Source organism: Triticum dicoccoides, chromosome 6B (genome assembly GCF_002162155.2).
Source record: "Triticum dicoccoides isolate Atlit2015 ecotype Zavitan chromosome 6B, WEW_v2.0, whole genome shotgun sequence".
NCBI classification, from domain to species: Eukaryota; Viridiplantae; Streptophyta; class Magnoliopsida; order Poales; family Poaceae; genus Triticum; species Triticum dicoccoides.
The window spans coordinates 29,158,482-29,178,204 of record NC_041391.1 but is presented as its reverse complement, the minus strand read 5'-3'; the positions used below and the strand labels follow the sequence as shown (position 1 = coordinate 29,178,204).

Below are 19,723 nucleotides of genomic sequence, written 5' to 3'. Positions count from 1 at the left end.
GGGAGGACGTAAGGGGGGAGACGGAACCTTACGGTTCTTTTAGGTAGTAGAGATAGTCCCCCTCTATAAAGACGATCATATATGTTAATAAAGTTCACATTTATGACAAATAAAACATTTATGCTACTTTTTTACTTGTAAAAATGTCCTGTTTGTAGATTTGTTTTCTCCCGAGATACATCACACGGTTCACAAAAATGATCATGCATGTCAACTAGAAGTGTCATCTATTTCTATTTTTAGATTGATTGAAATATCCTATACGTATTTTTTATTAAGATTTATACTACTTCATTGTATTCAATTTATTTATGTATATCAAATAAAATATTCACTATATTATAAGAATTATTTCATCATACAAAAAACATTCTTGTAAACCTTTTATTCGTCTCAAAGGAATAAAAATGTGCTATTGATAACAAAGTATCCACTAGTGAAAACAAAAGTCTGAATTTTTAAGTAGTGCCGAAGACATAGATAAAATTTTAATACCCCCTCCGATGCATATTACTAGTCGTAGTATTAGTACAACTGTGTACTAAAGCTGCGACAAGTAATATGGATCAGAGGGAGTTTATATTGAATTGTCCATGAAATTTTCTTAAAATGTTCACTGTGCTTGTAAAAATTATCTCATCTGATAAAAAAAATTCATATGAATGATAGAATTATTTCATAATACCTTTTTTCTTCCTATATACTCCCTTCTTCCTCCACATCTTCTATTTCCACACTCGTAGCCTCCTCTCCACCACCGGGCCGCCATTTCCTTGAACCCTAGTAGCTTTGTAGGTGACCAACGCTGGTCGAGACATGGTATTAGTTATCATTTTAGGACATGCCGTTTAGCATTGGAGTGGGTGTGTTTGAGTTGCAGTGGTGTTCGCTGCTCATCAACCTATGCGGGAGCTTGCTTGTATTCATGTATTTTACCTATGCCTTCAATAAAGCTGAGGCACACAGTTTTCATGCTCTCAAAAGAAAAAGATTGGTTTTCTCCGGAGATACATCTCATAGTTCACAAAAATGATCATGCGTGTCAAATAAAAAGTGTCATGTATTTCTATTTTTTAGATTAATAGAAATATCCAATATGTATTTTTTTCTTAAGATTTATACAAGTGCATTGTATACAATCTATTTATGTATATGAAATAAAATATTCACTATAATTACAATAATTATTTCATCACACAAAAACAATCCATAGATACACTTATTTGTCACAAACTAATAAAAATCTGCTATTGAGAACAAAGTACCTATTAGTGAAAAAAGTATGCATTTTAAAGTAGTGCCAAAGACGTAGATAATTTTTACTTTAATTAATATATATTTCATTGTTCATGAAATTTGTCTAAAATGTTCACTGTGCGTGTAAAAATTATTCATCGGATAATTTATATTCCATATAAATGAGGAAATTATTCCATAAAACCTGTTTTTCTTGGTCAAGTTAGTAAAATGTCACTGCCGAGAAGAAAAACATGAAAAAGAAAGAATTGTAATTCTGAAAAGGGAATAAAAACGGATGACAAACAAACCGAAACTAATCTGGATACCAACATCTTAGGCAGGCCAGGCCTATATTGACTTTTTTTTTTTAGACAAGGCCTATATTGACGACGGAACAGATCAAAACTCCTCCGGTCCACGCAGCCCATATTGACTGACTTAGACTAGGTCACTCACTACGACGGACCAGAGCAACTGCATGAGAAGCTGACCATATTTTGTTTGGTGTCCCTATTCTTCAGTGGCATAGCTTAAAAGTTATCTGCCTTAACTCAAATAAGCAAACATGCCTTGTGTCAAATCATATTTTAAATTTGCAAGCTCGTTTTTCCTTCTGCTGTTTTCTCATGCTTTGGCTTGTAAAACTAAATTGGGACTTAGAGCCAGAGTAGATAGAAGGTGCAATCTCGGCCATTTTTTCATATGCGTCAGTTTAGACTATTGAGAGCTAGAGCTATTTTATTAATATTTTCCTTTTACCACTCCAGCATATGTATGACATGAGCTCTTACGTTTTCAGAACATTGAGACTGGGCTTAACTAATTCTGTTGACAAATCACTTTCTTATCTTAAAGTGGATCAGTGATTACTGGATTTTGACAAAAAAAGTTATCTTGTTGTTTTCCTTAGATCAAGATATGGCAAAGCCCTTCATGTGATTATTGGGAAGATCTCTGTAAATGAGAAGTTCCTGGATATATTTGTGTTTCCGACTTCCATTAAAGATCATGGAAATTGGATGTGGTGGGTGGACCAATTTTATGATGAACCCAGCATTCACGAAACCAGAAACCAAAAGAGTAGTGCGGTGTCGTTTTCCACCAAAATGGTAAAGCTGCTGCCTTGTGACCATGAGGTCACGGGTTCAAGTCCTGGAAACAGCCTCTTACAGAAATGTAGGGAAAGGCTGCGTACAATAGACCCAAAGTGGTCGGACCCTTCCCCAGACCCTGCGCAAGCGGGAGCTACATGCACTGGGGCTGCCCCCCTTTATGATCTGCTTCCATGCCAAAATTTATTTACCATGCATGCTCAGTTACATTTCCTTGTGTTTTAGGTTCCACTGTATGTCAATTAGTACTAACATTGTTTTATATTTAGGTTAGACTTAAGAGACACCGAGACCTTCTACTGTTGCCCATTCTATAACCTATAGAGTGGCAAATTGTTGTGATTTGTGATGTATATGTGTTCTGGCTGTGTTTAATGAGCAACAGGGGTAACATTCCCTGCTGTTGTTACCATGCCATTATATACAAACAATTTTCCTGTTTGAACACATGAAAGATCAGCCATTTAGATCTGAAAAAGAAGAGAAAATTGCAGCAACTACTTGTGTTGTTTAAAAGCTGCAAACTGCAGGTGATTACCGACAAGACGAGAAATAGTATATATTCAGTGAACACAGAGTATAATATATACCTAGGTGATGAATAGTATATATTCAGATAAGATGGGTATCAGTACGAAAAATTCACCCTGCTGTTAAGATTCATAAACTTTTCTTAAAAGAGTTTTACTTGAGCAAAATTAATGGTTAAGATAGCTTGATACTGTTTTAGAGACACTTATTTTGGGACAGAGGGAGTAACTTTCACGGGGATTTGAATTATGTTTATGCAGAAGTTACAGCTAACTGTCTCAAGTAAAAGAAAGACAAATTAGTCTGATGTAAATTTTCTGCTGCACTGAAGCATAATATTGTGATTCTGAATTACCACATTAAGCATGAGTATATTTTTCTGAATTTGAAATGATGGACGCTGCAGGTGGTTTGAGGTTTCTAATGACCAGTTCAGACTATTAAACATTAATTTTTGTCTGAAGAAGTGGGTGTTTCGATTGATGCGTCAGGTCAAAATTGTATATGTGATTTAGGTTAACATTGCAATGACCACTTTTCTTGGAACACAAAAGTAAGTTATTATTATATACTAGCACCCCACGATTCTGTTGTATATAAATTCAATTTTGTGTTCTGGTTACACATTTGTTTAGGTACAGACCTGTCCCTCTGCCTGGTGCTATTAGGTGTGCCCTTTCAGAAACCAGCATTGTGTTGTGGCACAGCTGTTTATGTTTGTATAGTTTATAACTTCCAGTTACAAAGATTTAAGTATCTACATGTTGCAAAAGAAAAGAGTATCCACATCCAGTAGTATCTAACATTTAAATTCAGTTCTTTCTCCATACTGATTCACATCCAGTATTCAGCCTGTTTCTTACAGCTATGCTTTAGTTATCAACCCCATCCCTTGGAAGAAAGAAGGTAGCACTGAAGATTGGAATTAATAACTTAAAATTGTATCTTCAGTTCATTCTATTTATTTAATATTTCTGTCAGGACTACTACAAATTTTGACCATGGTACGTTATACGAAAAAAAGGAAAATATGAAAGAATGTTGCAAAAGTTTTTTGATGAGCGATTGCATGCTCCGACAGCAGAAGCAGCAAAGCTCGGGGCATTCTAAGGCATCATCACCTGGCACATTGGCACTGATGTTTTCCTTGCCAGAAGCAGTTGAGCCAAGGTGGATGATGCAGCCCAGGAGCAAGTGGTGAAGACCATTCGTTGAGCGGCCCTATGCTACCTGGCCGGGCCTCCTTATGACAAAAAATTATTGGACCTGGCCCTTGATTGCTTCCCCTTGCGCAGTAGTAGAGCATAACATGGTTTCTAATGTTCAGTTCTACCTTCCTGATATTTAGAGGTAGTATACTTACTGTACCGCCTACTGAAATGAAGTGATGCCTAATTAAGATGCACTGTCCTGAATTTGTTTTAGGACAATGTCGATCGCCCTTAATGGATGCTCGTCGAATTTGGTACTTGCTCCAGGCGATTAGCATTTTTTACCACGCATAAAATTCGATTGATGCATCAGGTGTTGCTGTTACATGTTTGGTTTTAGTGCTTCGCCAAGACACTTGCTGAACTTGCTGATGAGATGCAAGGCTTGCGGTAGTGTTAGTCTTGTACCGCCTACTGAAATGTAATTCCTAAGATGCACTGTGTTGAACTTTTTAGCAGGACAATGGTTGCTGTTGATATCTGCCGGTGCCGAACTGCAAACTGATAGACAAACTGTTCAGAGTTATGATATCAGCTGTTGTTATATATCTTTTGAGTGGCTAATTTGAAACTGAATCGAGATTGTTATCTGCTCATAAGCTGCAGGTACTAATTGCCATCTTTATCTCCGTTTGACATGATGAACTCTTTCCAACTTCGCATTACTTGAGTTGGGAGCTATGTACCAGGTATGTCTACCATGCGTTTATGATTGACATTTTGAATGAGACAACGGTTAATCTTAAGCTTGACACACATTTAGAAAAACATCCAATGATTGTTATGGCATTTAGTTATTTGTAAATTAAATTTTAAGTGGAAAACAAAGAAATTGCATGATAGTAATCCCTAGAAATCTCATTATGCAAACTCTATGAAATTATGGCTCTTCTTACAAATTTAAGAATTTCATTATGCTAATTCAGAGATTTTGTAGTGAAAGCATTCAGTGATTTTCATGATATTGCACATATTCAAATGTTCAGTGGAAAGCTAATAATCCACTATACCAATTCCGAGAAATTTAATTATACTAATTCCTACAAATTATGAATCTTCTCGGAAAAAGAATTTCATGATACTAAATTGGGAAATTTTAATCTAAACGAAAATGTTTTAGGATATACAAATTCACATTACTACCACCGTCTTTGAAGGGTAATGCTAGACCTACGTAAGGTTAGATACGGGTTTAACGTAAAAGGAAACGTGGACAGTTAGGATTGGAGGATCAGGGGTGAAGGGGCCCACCCCATGAGGATCAAGGTTAGATATAGTTTTAGGAAGTTTAGTCTTTTGTAGTCTGTTTCGTAGATGTAGCATTATTGGTCTTTTTGAATACAAGGCCACTTAATATTCTTAGGCCTAACTTTGGCCATTAATTTTACCAATAAAATGGGAGATACATGCCGCAAAAAGTATGCATTGGATTGCACATTTCAAAGAATCTCTTTTTGAGGATCTGCTAGCTCTATCTCGGTGCCACCACATCATTTCTAGTCAATTTAAAAGTTCATCCATACAGTAGCTGCGGGCTCGGACGCGGACATTTGGCCCTTGAGTCCACGCCCACCCCCTTGAAATCTGCATCTTCAATACTATCTTGTCCCCGGTGTACAACATAAAATTCAGTAAATCATGATTATTTTGGCCCCACGAATCTGCTGAATCACATGCGAGCAAGTTTGAGCTGTTTTAAGTAATTCACATCATATATAATTAGATAGTGGGACAAGCTATTTAGTAATAGAAAATTCCCACGCCCAACATGAGAAGGAGAGATGCCTTCACTTTGTAGTTTGTACTAACAAAGATGAAAGCAGAGCAAAAACTCGAGCGTAGTTGCCTCGGTGACGCGCTGCCGGCGACGAACGGTGCCGACAACCTTGCCGAGCTCATCCCTTCGCTGCCCGTCGAGAAGCGGTTACTGCTGCCGCCCGTCGGCTCGCAGAGGCGACAGTACTGTGGTCTGTGGGTACTGGTTCCCGGAGTGGCACCTGTCGGCCCTGGCGGCAGCCCGCGACCACTTCGAGCCCAAGCCAACCGACATCTTCCTGGTGAGCTGCCCCAAGTCCGGCACCACCTGGCTTAAATCGCTAGCCGTCGCCACCGTGCACCGGGACGTCCAGCCACGAGCACCCTCTGTTGCACAAAAACCCTCATGGCTGCATTGAATTCATCCTCACAATCTATCGGCAACCGGTCGACGCTGCGCGGTGCATCGTCGAGGCGTGCCCTTCCCTGCGCATCTTCGGCACCCACTTCCCCTTGTCCTTGCTGCCGGAGCGCATCAGCAGTGATGGCTGCGGGTGCCGGATCGTCTACATCTGCCGGGATCCGAAGGACGTGGTCGTCTCGTGGTGGTGGTTCATGCGCACCTACGTCCCAAACCCCGAGCAGGTCCAGTTCGAGGAGGTGTTCGATTTGTTCTGCGAGGGTCGCACAGGCGCGGGCCCTTATTGGCGCCACACCCTGGAGCATCGGGAGGAGAGCCGGAGAAGGCCGGACAAGTTGCTGTTTCTCAGGTATGAGGAGATGCTGCGAGAGCCGCAGGGCAACCTTAGGAGGCTGGCCCAGTTTTTGGGGTGCGCCTTCTCCAAGGCGGAGGAGAAGGCCGGTGTCCTGGACGCCATGTTGGAGCTCTGCAGCCTGGACAAGCTAAAGAAGCTGGAGGTGAACCAGAGCGGCAACAAGATGAAGGACGGACCCGTGATGAACCATTCCTTCTTCAGGAAGGGGGTGTCCGGTGACTGGATCAACACCATGACGCCGGAGATGGCGGCACGGCTCGATGCAATCGTCCAACAGGCGCTGCAAGGCACCGGATTTGGCTTTGGCATCTCTACGCAACAGTAATATGATCAGTCGTGTATTCCTACACCGTATCTCCTGCAGCTGGTAGCCCTGGAGGAACTGTGAAGGCATTCTATACCGTCATGAGGCATATCCAATGTGCCTCAGCTCGGGGGTTTTATTTTTCCTTTTTGTGTATAAGCCGATTCATCAGTATCAATGCTTGGCTTGTTTGGCATTGTTGTTAAATAATCAATAATATATGTATCAGTGTGTGCATGTTGGCGTTAGAAAAGAGCATCCACATCCAGTAGTATCTGACATATAAAATCAGTTCTTTCTCCACACTGATCCACATTCAGTAATCAGATTGTTTCTTACAGTCAGTTCTTCTTTACTTATATTCCATTCCATTGCAGTTAATAAACTGAACATGTATCTTCAGTTCATTCTATTTACTTTATTCTTTTATCAAGACTATAACAACAACAACAACAACAACAAAGTCTTTAGTCCCAAACAAGTTGGGGTAGGCTAGAGGTGAAATCCATAAGATCTCGCAATCAACTCATGGCTCTGGCACATGGATAGCAAGCTTCCACGCACCCCTGTCCATAGCTAGCTCTTTGGTGATACTCCAATCCTTCAGGTCTCTCTTAACGGACTCCTCCCATGTCAAATTCGGTCTACCCCGCGCTCTCTTGACATTCTCCGCACGCTTTAGCCGTCCGCTATGCACTGGAGCTTATGGAGGCCTGCGCTAAATATGCCCAAACCATCTCAGACGATGTTGGACAAGCTTCTCTTCAATTGGTGCTACCCCAACTCTATCTCGTATATCATCATTCCGGACTCGATCCTTCCTCGTGTGACCACACATCCATCTCAACATACGCATCTCCGCCACACCTAACTGTTGAATATGTCGCCTTTTAGTCGGCCAACACTCAGCGTCATACAATATTGCGGGTCGTACCGCCGTCCTGTAGAACTTGCCTTTTAGCTTTTGTGGCACTCTCTTGTCACAGAGAATGCCAGAAGCTTGGTGCCACTTCATCCATCCGGCTTTGATTCGATGGTTCACATCTTCATCAATACCCCCATCCCCTGCAGCATTGACCCTAGATACCGAAAGGTGTCCTTCTGGGGAACCACCTGGCCATCAAGGCTAACCTCCTCCTCCTCACACCTAGTAGTACTGAAACCGCACATCATGTACTCGGTTTTAGTTCTACTAAGCCTAAACCCTTTCGATTCCAAGGTTTGTCTCCATAACTCTAACTTCCTATTTACCCCTGTCCGACTATCGTCAACTAGCACCACATCATCCGCAAAGAGCATACACCATGGGATATCTCCTTGTATATCCCTTGTGACCTCATCCATCACCAATGCAAAAAGATAAGGGCTCAAAGCTGACCCTTGATGCAGTCCTATCTTAATTAGAAAGTCGTCAGTGTCGACATCACTTGTTCGAACACTTGTCACAACATTATCGTACATGTCCTTGACGAGGGTAATGTACTTTGCTGGGACTTTGTGTTTCTCCAAGGCCCACCACATGACATTCCGTGGTATCTTATCATAGGCCTTCTCCAAGTCAATGAACACCATATGCAAGTCCTTTTGCTCCCTATATCTCTCCATAAGTTGTCGTACCAAGAAAATGGCTTCCATGGTCGACCTCCCAGGCATGAAACCAAACTGATTTTTGGTCACGCTTGTCATTCTTCTTAAGCGGTGCTCAATGACTATAACCGAAAAAATTCGACCATGCTCCCTCAGCAGGAGCATCAAAACTCGACCATGCTCCCTCAGCAGGAGCATAAAAACTCATGTTTCACATTGGCATCATCATCTTTCACATTGGCACTGGTGTTTTCCTTGCCAGAAGTAGTCGAGCCAACGCGGATGATGCAGCCCAGGCCAGGAGCAACTGTTGCTGTCGTTGCCTAACGCCAAAAGGTTAGATGGACTGATCTGAACTTTTAGGATACCATCTCTTGTTTTTATCTTTTGAGTGGGTAATTTCAAATTGAAATCGGGATTGTTACCTGCTGATAAGCTGCTGCAGGTACAAAAATCGCTATCTTGATCTCAGTTTTTTGAGAAGTAGAGATGAACTCCTTCCAACTTAGGATTAGTTGAGTTAGGAGCTACTATGTCCTCCATCCGTCCCAAAATATAAGACCATTTTTTACACTATATTTGGGACGGACGGAGTACCAGTTATGTCTGATTTAACTAGGCGTTCCACATCTCCGGTCCTTGCTTTCCATTTCTGAATCCCTATGTTTCACTGCGGCGGTGACCATCAGACCTCACCTTCAAATATTGAACATTGCCAATGGTTTTTCGTTCGGATTGGAGATGGGTAATAAGAATCCTGTCGATGGAATTTTTGGCAGGAAATTTCCTTGGAGCTTTGGCAACACGACCTATAAGTGCACGCCCCATTGGTAATAGTCCTGGAAGCATCGCTGAAGTTGTTGCTATTCTTATTTTATTTTATTTTAAGGGTTAAAAATTTGTTGCTATTCTGATACTGTCTGCTACGTGGATTGATGTTCTGATCTCTATGCTTTCCCAGTGTGGAAGCTACAATATATGTACACGTCAAAACAGAAATTCAGAGTGTTTGAATGATGTCAGTTTAGCATTATATAGATGATAAATGCGATGATGTTGTTTCTGTTAATGTGAAACTTCGATCAATCGATGGGGTGTAAGTTTGAATTAGTGCAACTATCTAGTCTGTCTTAAAACCATTGACAATGCTCAAGATTTGCCTGAACGGTCTTTTACTGCACTTGACTGAAGAAGTAGGTGTTCCGATATATGCTGCACTTGAGGTGAGTTGTGTTCTCAGCTTTACATTGGAATTGACACTCTTCTTCGAAAACACAAAATCAAAATTTATATACTAGTATGGCCGCATAACTGTTTTTGTTAGGTAGGACACTGCGGTAGTTGATGTATCTTGGGTTGATTATAAAAATCTAATAATATGGTTTACTTTGGCACCTGGATGGAGTTACTGGTAATATCAGTTGATTACTTTGAACTGCGGGATGGTAATTTAAATTACTATCAACATTCATTGTTTTACAGGATGTAGTCTCTTTTGAATTTATTAAGGAGACAGTACATTTAGGGGTACAAAGTTCCAAACTCAGGAGGTTCTAATAAGATCCATAAACTGATCCGAACACAAATAAACCGAACCCACACACACAACAACCAAATTTTTATTCCCCTTCTCGGTTTATTTGTGCCCTCTGCATGCAGCAGCAGAAATCATGGAGTTCGTGGCTGGCCGTCGAGCTAGTCATGGCGGATCTTGAAGGACTGGAGCACTTCCTCCCTGCTGGCGTCGGCCGCGTCATATGCCTCCATGAATTCGCTGAAAGCAAATTCCCTGTACTTGGCTGGATTCATCGCCTCGTGCACCATCTCTGACGCCGGTCTGATGCGGCACCCGTCTGTGGGGTGCACGTGCGTGGCCACCGACATCCTCGCCACAGCGGAGTTGGTGACGGCGCGGTGCTCCACGCTGGCCAGCACCCCATTGGTGACGATCTCCATCTGGTGGCCGAAGTTGACGACGAATGCGCCGGGGATGGGGTGGACGAGGAGCCACCTGTCACCGTGCCTTGCCTGGAGCCCAGCGACATCAGCCTGGGAAAGCACGGTGAGGAGGTGACGGTCGCAGTGCGCGAGCAGGCCCATCGTGACGGTTGGGTCAGGGCACGGCGGGTAGTAGTTGACGCTCATGTGCGTGTCGCCGCCGCTGAGGTCGCCGGCGAAGAAGCCGCCGTCGAGGCCCAGCCCCTCAGCGATCAGACAGAGGATGGTCTGGGCCAGCTCGTGCACTGCCGCCGAGTACTCGATGAGGCTTGGCGTGAAGTTCGGCGGCTTGGACGGCCAGTGGCGCGCGTTCTCGTTGGAGGCCGGGTAGCAGCGGAACTTGATGTAGTCGCGCCAGTAGAGGGTCTCGCCGCGGTCGTAGGAGGTGCTGGTGGCGAGCCGGAAGCGCTTGCTCATGTCGTAGGAGCAGTAGGGGAGCTTGTCCTCCGCCGGCATCGCGAAGAACTCCGCCGCCGCCTCCCGGACCCCCCGCACCACACCCTCCCCCACGCCGTGGTTCACCACCTGGAAGAAGCATACTCCTTGCCGGCCCGGATGATCTCGGCGGCAACCTGGTGACGGTGATCGTCGGAAACGGGGAGGCGGCCGCCGTGTAGATCGATGACCGGGAAGGCAACGTCTGGGCTGTGGTCGTCGGAGAGCAGGGCGGGGCGCTTGTCGGGTGGGAAGACGTACCAGTCCGGCACGGAGCGGTGCACCGGGGCATTGGACAGCAGCTCCATGGCTGATCGATCAAAGGAACGCCAGTAGCCTCACTGAGTGGAGAGACCAGCTAATTAAGAGCATAATTAAGATGCGTTCTGATTAGCAAAGGACACGTGAGTATATGTCGCAAGTGTAGTTAATTAACAAGATGCTCTGTGCCTGCGAGTGGTGGGGATCACTGTCGGTTGTTGGATCATAGCTAGCGTGATGTGCACCTACTACCTCGACATCCGTGCACTCGTCCACAAGTTGATAAAAATTCTGAAAAAAATTCTGTAAAATTTAACCCAGAACTTTAAACATTCCTGTAAAGAGAAAAACGGCAAAGCGCTGGACTAGTGGCTAACCTACATTAGAGCATCTCCAACAGCCGCGCAAAGCGCCACGCGTAAAAAACATGTTTGCCGCGCGCGCTTCGACATGTTTAGCGCGGCCGCCAGCGCTGGCTCCAGCAGCCGCGCTACAATGCAGCGCGCGTGCCGCTCCAGCAGCACACAAAAATATAGCGCGCGCGACTCGCCGGGCATTAATATATGTGATATTTTGGACATAAAATGAGCTTGAAACATTCATCAAAATGCAATGAACATGTAAAATTTGACACAAACAAGTTGATGATGAATAAATGTTCATGCCCACAAGTTTAAAATCATGCCCACAAGTTCATCCAACCAAGTTCAAATGCAAACTAAAGTTCAAGACATGACACATCAATCTTCATCTTCCTCGTCTTCGTCTTCATCTTCCGAAGACGACTCTTTCGCCTCCGAAGATGAATCTTCCTCCATCTCCTCATCACGCACCGCATCACGTGAAGCTCCGACGGTGTTGGCAAGATCTTCAACGGCATCTTTATGGGAATGTGTGTGAGAAGGCACATCGAAAGACATTCCACCCATGGCGGCCGGAGGTGCACCCATGCCTCCCATGAGAGAAGCAAAACTCATGCCTCCCATGGCGGCCATAGCGTCAGAGGGTGCTCCAAAGCCACCCATGCCTCCCATGGCCGCCGAAGGTGCACCTTGAGGGCATTTCGTCGAACACGTGGTGCGCGTCGGCGGCCGGCTCAACGAGTGAGCTCGCCGACGCTTCGGTAGCCGCCGCGGCCGTCTATCACACCATGTGGAGCCATCGATGCCCCGTCGGTGAGCGAGCGCCGCCGTGATCTTGTCTAGTCGAGTGGCCACGCTCCGTCTTGGTCGCCCCGGCCATACTTGTGCCTAGCACTCATCCACAAGTTCTCTCTCTCTCTCTCTCTCTCTCTCTCTCTCTCTCTCTCTCTCTCTCTCATCAACACAACGCCTTTCCTCCATCTGACCTTCTGTAAGGAAATCTGCATGTTACCACTCGATCGAAATGATGTTTTTTCTTGTCAACCTTGTGATGCAGATGCGAGCAAAGTCGCTGAGACAACAACAAAACTCCGGACAATGGGCCGACCGACAGGTGTATGTTTCTGAAGATTCACACGAGCCAATGCAAGCAGAGGTTAGTGGAAAAATAATATATTCATGAATGCATCAACAATTTTTTTGCAATGCTTCCTACCTTGCTTTGGTAAATAGGCTTTCACATTGCCACATGTCTCTTGTTATTAGAGTTGCAAAGTGGTTGAATTATTCAGTATAGTAGCTTAAACTTCAGAGATAATGAGGGCCATTTGATAGTGTTTACGACCACAGATCAATTACCTTGAATGGTATGCTAAGTTTTGTGGGCAATTCATTTGAGTGCAGTACCTTTTTAATGAGTTTCCAGGCTGCCGAATTTGACAAGTATTTTTTTTTTGGTTCGTGAATGATAGTGTTTCCAATGGAAACAAACGCGGTGTTTTGTTACTTTTTGTATAGTAGAGCAAACACCCTGTTACTCATCTGAATTGTCTGAACAAATTAGGGGTTCATAGTAAAATCCTATCCTGTATATACCACTTCTTTTGTCTTTGACACCCTCTAATATTAGGGTACAAAATAAATCGTCATAATGAATTCTGGTTGTGAGCATCCAATTCCTACCGAACATTTTGTATTCAGGCAATTCGTGCTTGTCATGAAGAAGTCTGAAAAACATGTGCACTCGTAGCTAGAGATAGACTAGGAGCTTGTTGCATGCCTTTAGTTTTTACTTGATCACAATGCTCTAGTATTTGGCATGTAGAATTTTGTTCAGGAAACTCTGCGCTTTGACATGTTTGGTACCAAATGCATTTTCACTCATGTAATAATCCATCCATTGCAAGAAATTAATGCTTTTCACTCATGTAGTTCTGCCGTCGATGCATTTGTTCCCCACGCGTTATGCTGACGAAATTTCTGGCAAATATTTCCACGACTTGAAAAATGATGTCGCGGTAAGAAGGCTCTCATAGTCATCCCAGCCACCATCACTAACATCATCAGCAGCACATTTACTCTATGAGTGAGTTAAGCAAAAAAGCAATGCCTTAACTAAGTTCTGCTGCGCAGTACAAATTCTAATCTAGAAATAATTCCATAGGTAAGATCCGCGAGAAAGCACAAAATGGAAGACATGGTCGTGGAGTCATTGTAGCGCCGCTGTGCATGTTACGATTATTTCCAACGTGTTATGCTGCTGAAATTTCTGGCTAGAATTCCCTCGACTTGTCGAAATTTTGGCCTTGTTTGTAATGAAACGGAAACTTTAGGGGTTGGATGCAAAATATTAGGGACTTGGTTGCAATATACTGCTATTTTCTGAGGACCGAAAAGGAACTTTTCTTGGAGGACAACGTCTGGGCTGTGGTCGTCGGAGAGCCGGACGGGGCGCTTGTCTCTCCTTGACTCTTACAGGTCATTCTTGTTTTAAATTTTTTTTCCTGTTGGTTGGGTGTGTCCTAAACTCCTGTTCATTTGTATCCCCTTGATGTGGCATTATGAATCAACGAAAATGCCCTTTAACGGAAAAGAAAAGGTACTACACCCACATCTCTCTAGATGCAGCTAGGTTATTTCCAACAAAATCAATAATCTTAGTAATGTAAACTTAAAATAAGAAGAAAATTTTGCATCGACCTCCATGCAAGATCAAAGGCATATAGCGTCGATTGAGACATATCCAAGTCTCAGTCGACTGGGACAGACGTAGCAAAACTGTTAAAATAATCACTCTGCCAAGAGGCAAACAACAACGTACGGAAGATAAGATGTACGTGAGGTCACTAGCTAGCTGTCCCCTTCTAAGTATGCATATGCTGTCGGTGTCAGGGTTGACAAAGTTGCGCGCCAAGTGTGTGTGTGTGTGTGTTGCAAAGTCAGAGGATCGACTGCGTGCAACGTACACGTCCCTTGGGTTGGAGGAAGACCAGAATGCAATGTGTGTGTGTGTGTGTGTACGTATGCCACCATGGTCGTTGCCGCGGCCGTTGGATCGCGGCAAAAGTTGCACGCAACAAACTGAAACCGTGTGCACGGCTGCACGTACGCGCGCGATGGGTGCTTCGTCGAGTTGCTTTGTACTAGTACGACGTCCTATGGCCGACCTGGTGGTCTGAAGATTCTTTTACCCCTACAACAGATACGTCAATCACTTCGTTCGTGTCAGTTCACTGCAGTTAAATCAATTAAGCTGCAGCTAAGCTAGCAACACAGAGCAGCACATGCAATTGCCAGAAACAGAGAGAGAGAGAGAGCACATGCATGGGATCTTGCAGTTCCTGACGAGTTGCTGTTAGTAGTACAGTGCTAATTAAGAGGAGATCTGAAATGAAACAGCAGGAAAACAGAAGCTTGCAATGTCGCAGGAGCTGCAGGTCGGGTAGTCGCCAGCAGAGGCAGCCAGATGGATTCTCGGTCTGGCCACGTACGGCCGCGGCAGTGCATATTCTGATCTGGTCCTTGGTCTGCTCCAGGGGCCGAGGGCGCGGGGATGCGCGCGGCGGCGAGGTTTGATCGCCCTCTCGACTGTGTTGCACGCCCGTTGTTTAATCCCAGTTGCTGCTGCCATGATTCCGTCAGATGCAATAATACATTCTTCCGTCTGTCTGTAATTTCTTACCATCAGCTGATAAAGAGAGAAGATGCAACTTGATCCCAATGTCAACTCCCTTCCTTCCTTGTATAAATACCCGATCGATCCGGGATCCAAAGCACCAAGCGACAGCCATTAGCAACTCCTGGTCACCACTGCAAGTCATTAAGCTTAGCTCCAAGGGGCAAAGCAAAGAAGAAGGCTAGCTAGCTCGATCAAGCTAGACATGGAGGTGGAGGCCGGCTCTCATGCCGACACGGCGAGCAAGTTCACGCTGCCGGTGGACTCGGAGCACAAGGCCAAGTCCTTCAGGCTCTTCTCCTTCGCCAACCCCCACATGCGCACCTTCCACCTCTCCTGGATCTCCTTCTTCACCTGCTTCGTCTCCACCTTCGCCGCGGCGCCTCTCGTCCCCATCATCCGCGACAACCTCAACCTTGCCAAGGCCGACATCGGCAACGCCGGGGTGGCGTCTGTGTCCGGGTCTATCTTCTCCAGGCTCGCCATGGGGGCCATATGCGACCTCCTTGGTCCGCGCTACGGATGTGCCTTCCTCGTCATGCTATCAGCGCCAACCGTCTTTTGCATGGCCGTCATCGACGACGCGCCGGGGTACATCGCCGTCCGGTTCCTCATCGGCTTCTCCCTCGCCACATTCGTGTCGTGCCAGTACTGGATGAGCACCATGTTCAATAGTAAAATCATCGGCACGGTGAATGGCCTCGCGGCCGGGTGGGGAAACATGGGTGGCGGTGCTACGCAGCTCATCATGCCCCTTGTCTTCCATGCCATCCAAAAGTGTGGTGCAACACCCTTTGTGGCATGGCGTATCGCCTACTTTGTGCCGGGAATGATGCACATTGTGATGGGCTTGCTGGTGCTCACCATGGGGCAAGATCTTCCCGATGGCAACCTTGCGAGCCTCCAAAAGAAGGGAGACATGGCCAAGGACAAGTTCTCCAAGGTCCTTTGGGGTGCCGTCACTAACTACCGCACGTGGATTTTCGTCCTCCTCTATGGCTACTGCATGGGCGTCGAGCTCACCACCGACAATGTCATCGCCGAGTACTACTACGACCACTTCCACCTTGACCTCCGTGCCGCCGGCACCATTGCCGCTTGCTTCGGCATGGCCAACATCGTTGCACGTCCTATGGGTGGCTACCTCTCCGACCTTGGTGCCCGGTACTTCGGAATGCGTGCTCGCCTCTGGAACATCTGGATCCTCCAGACCGCTGGGGGAGCTTTCTGCATCTGGCTCGGTCGTGCATCTGCTCTTCCCGCCTCAGTGACTGCCATGGTCCTCTTCTCTATCTGTGCCCAGGCCGCATGTGGTGCTGTCTTTGGTGTGGCACCATTTGTTTCTAGGCGTTCCCTTGGCATCATCTCCGGGTTGACCGGCGCTGGTGGCAACGTGGGCGCGGGGCTCACACAGCTACTCTTTTTCACTTCATCGCAATACTCCACTGGCAGGGGTCTCGAGTACATGGGCATCATGATCATGGCATGCACGCTACCCGTCGCTCTTGTGCACTTTCCACAGTGGGGCTCCATGTTCTTTCCGGCTAGCGCTGATGCCACAGAGGAGGAATACTACGCCTCTGAGTGGTCGGATGAGGAGAAGAGCAAGGGTCTCCACATCGCTGGCCAAAAGTTCGCCGAGAACTCCCGCTCAGAGCGCGGCAGGCGCAATGTCATCCTCGCCACATCTGCCACGCCACCTAACAACACACCCCAACATGCATAAGATCCATTTTTTACCTATCAAACATACAGCTCACCGCATATATATACACACCGTATATATGTACGCTTGCAACCCTATGTAGTTCTGCCAGTATATGTTAGGCAACCTTTGTTCATTTGTACGCAATAAATGTGTGTGTATGCATGCAAACGAGGGTTTGTACTAACAAAGTCGCCCCAAATTACATGAATAGTTTTGAAATTTTGTGTAATTTCAGTTCTGATCCAAGCAAATTTAAATATGTGCACTTACAAGTGGCCGGCCGAGAGGTTATCACTTACACGGAGAGCCAAATTTTTGGTTCTATAGAAAGCTTCCTTTTTAAGCGTTAATTACAAGGAATCACAACTCGAGCTCAACTTAAAACATTTTACCACATTTTTAGCTTTGTTTTCAGATAATCACAACTTCTAGCCTAATTATCAACAGTGAGCCTAAATATTGTCTTTGTTCCTTCCAACAGCAATTATGGACTATTAACCCACATGTGATCAGGCCCTACGGGGCAAACACACACAGCTCCTACGTGGCAGGGACAGAGGAGAACTAGTACATATGGCAAAAGCCACAATATGTAGGGGATAGTCTAATTTGGTATCAATACTCCAGCTCTCCCGCGCTCAAGCCACCGTGCATTCTTGTCTCCATGTCGGTCATTAGCTCCTTTTCTACTCCTTCGATCAAGTGGATGTGCTACTGATTCGATGCAGAGGGTAGCACACTAAGGCTACAAGTTGAGCATGCACGTATTGATTTGGGAATTAACGTTTCAATTTTGATTTGGGATTTTTGGTGAAACTGAATTGATTTCATTCAATTGGTTACTTCAAGAGTCATGTTTTTGCTGCACATTGGAGTTGGCTTTGGTGATCAGCTTCCATTTTCACTTGAAAAGGAACATGATGGTGAAGGCCGGTAGGATTGCACTCATGGGAAGGGATTTATAGCTGCTAAGTTGGTTGCTTTTCAAGGTGTCGATGTTGGAGGACATTTTCTGTGTTGTGCTTATGAGGTTACGTGGGAATTCGTTACATATTTTTAGTTTATTAAGTTGATGATGTTTAATTTATTTGACTTCTTTTCCTTTTTTTTTAGGATAAGGCGATGTGTGACTTTGTGTATTGGCTAGATGATGATTGTTTGAGCATGTGGAAAGGGCGTCGCAGAGAAGGAAAATGTTGGGAGCAAAGGGACAGGAAGAGTATAAGGAATTTTGACTGTGTTTCAATGAAGAGAAGAGGAAGACCAAGGAGGCAAATGAGAAGAAGATAAGATGAAAGTTGAGGTAGAAAAGGCAGACCATGTGGCTGACATTGAAGTTTATGAGATGTAGATTGATGACATGGGTGTCCAGCTAGAGTCCAAGACGGGGGAGGTAGAAGAGAAGAACAAGAGTATCCTGCTCATGGTTTGTGCAAGAATCATGCATTTGCTAGAGTGTTAGTTTGTACTTCAGGTGTTTAGGATTAAAGTGTTAAGTGTGTTTCCATATAATCTTGTGGTACTTGAGACTATTTGATACAAAGTAGAGCCATGTTTTTTGTCTATTTGCATTTACAATGTAATTATCAACACTGAGGTGCATACCATTTGAACATGACATTGGCACACATAACCAGGACACATATGAGATGATAATAACAACACATTTGAACATAACATCTGAACATTAATTTCAACATACTATTTCCCTTAAAGCTGCAACACATACCGAGAATATACAAGCATCAACATGTCTTGTGACACTGCATTTACAAGAATCGAAAAGAAAATCCTAATAGTTTGACATATATATTATCATCCTTTCATTAATAGTCATCACTTACTATATTTCACTCACAAGTGCGAGGAAGACACCAAACTCTTTCAAAAATTCTCAAACATATGAAAATTGTCATTCACAAAAAGGATCCTAAATTGAATCCAATTTTGATTTGCTAATTGTTGCCACTTGAAAGTGTATTTTGCACTTTAACTCATGTTTTGGTAGGACTAACGTTGGCCACTAAGTGTTTACACATGTTGTAGTACTAAAGATGCAAAATGTTGTGAATGATGACCATAAAAGGACATGATGCTCAAGAAAGAGGCAAAAAAAAGGATATCATGGGCAGCGTATTCTTTATGTTTCTTGAGTATAGGGATACCACACTATTAAAAGGGAATCATTGGGTTAGGACTGATAAGCTCAAATCACAAGTCTACACTTTTCATACTCATGGCCATATATCGTCTCAGTTGGATGTTAAAAATAGTGAGTATCCACCAACATTGGGACGGTATATATAACAGGGAACAACGCCCCAGTACAATCGTCTTGTCTGTCTAGGCAGACGCACCACTGAAGCCGGTTGAACCGAGCTAATAGCAAGCATTACTCAGGGTGCAGCCGGTATAATTGGGCCCCTGTTGAGCCGTGTGGGCACTTGTGTGAGGGGCCTCTCTCCCACCCGATATAACCAGGCTAACCTCTGGTTGCGCTCGCCCTGTGACCTGTTCAACCGGGCCAATGCTGGGTGCACTCCATCTTAGGGCGATATAACCGGGCCCGAAAACTGCGTCTCTATGCGTGTGCAGCCCATCTCCTTGTGGCCTAGGCTTACCATTTGCCAATCTAAGTGGGTACTCGTACATATATTTTTCCCACTCAAACGGCTCTTTCCACTCACACTATGTTAGCCACCTATCCACTTCGAGAGGTGGATGCCACACTTGAGATGTTTAACCAAGATTCATGTGAGCCTCTCTCT

The 19,723-nt window shown here is 44.7% G+C and overlaps 1 protein-coding gene and 2 pseudogenes across 1 annotated transcript; 2 read left to right on the top strand and 1 right to left on the bottom strand.

Moving 5' to 3' along the window:
* The first annotated feature begins 5,748 nt into the window (after positions 1–5,748).
* LOC119320243 lies at positions 5,749–7,061 on the top strand (annotated as a pseudogene).
* A 2,886-nt stretch (positions 7,062–9,947) lies between these two features.
* LOC119322155 lies at positions 9,948–11,260 on the bottom strand (annotated as a pseudogene).
* Positions 11,261–15,361: 4,101 nt separating this feature from the next.
* Positions 15,362–17,174, top strand: LOC119320454 (high-affinity nitrate transporter 2.1-like). The gene has a single exon (XM_037594539.1). It carries the CDS (start codon positions 15,453–15,455, stop codon positions 16,971–16,973), a length of 1,521 nt encoding a protein of 506 aa, XP_037450436.1. The 5' UTR covers positions 15,362–15,452; the 3' UTR covers positions 16,974–17,174.
* The last annotated feature ends 2,549 nt before the right edge of the window (positions 17,175–19,723 follow it).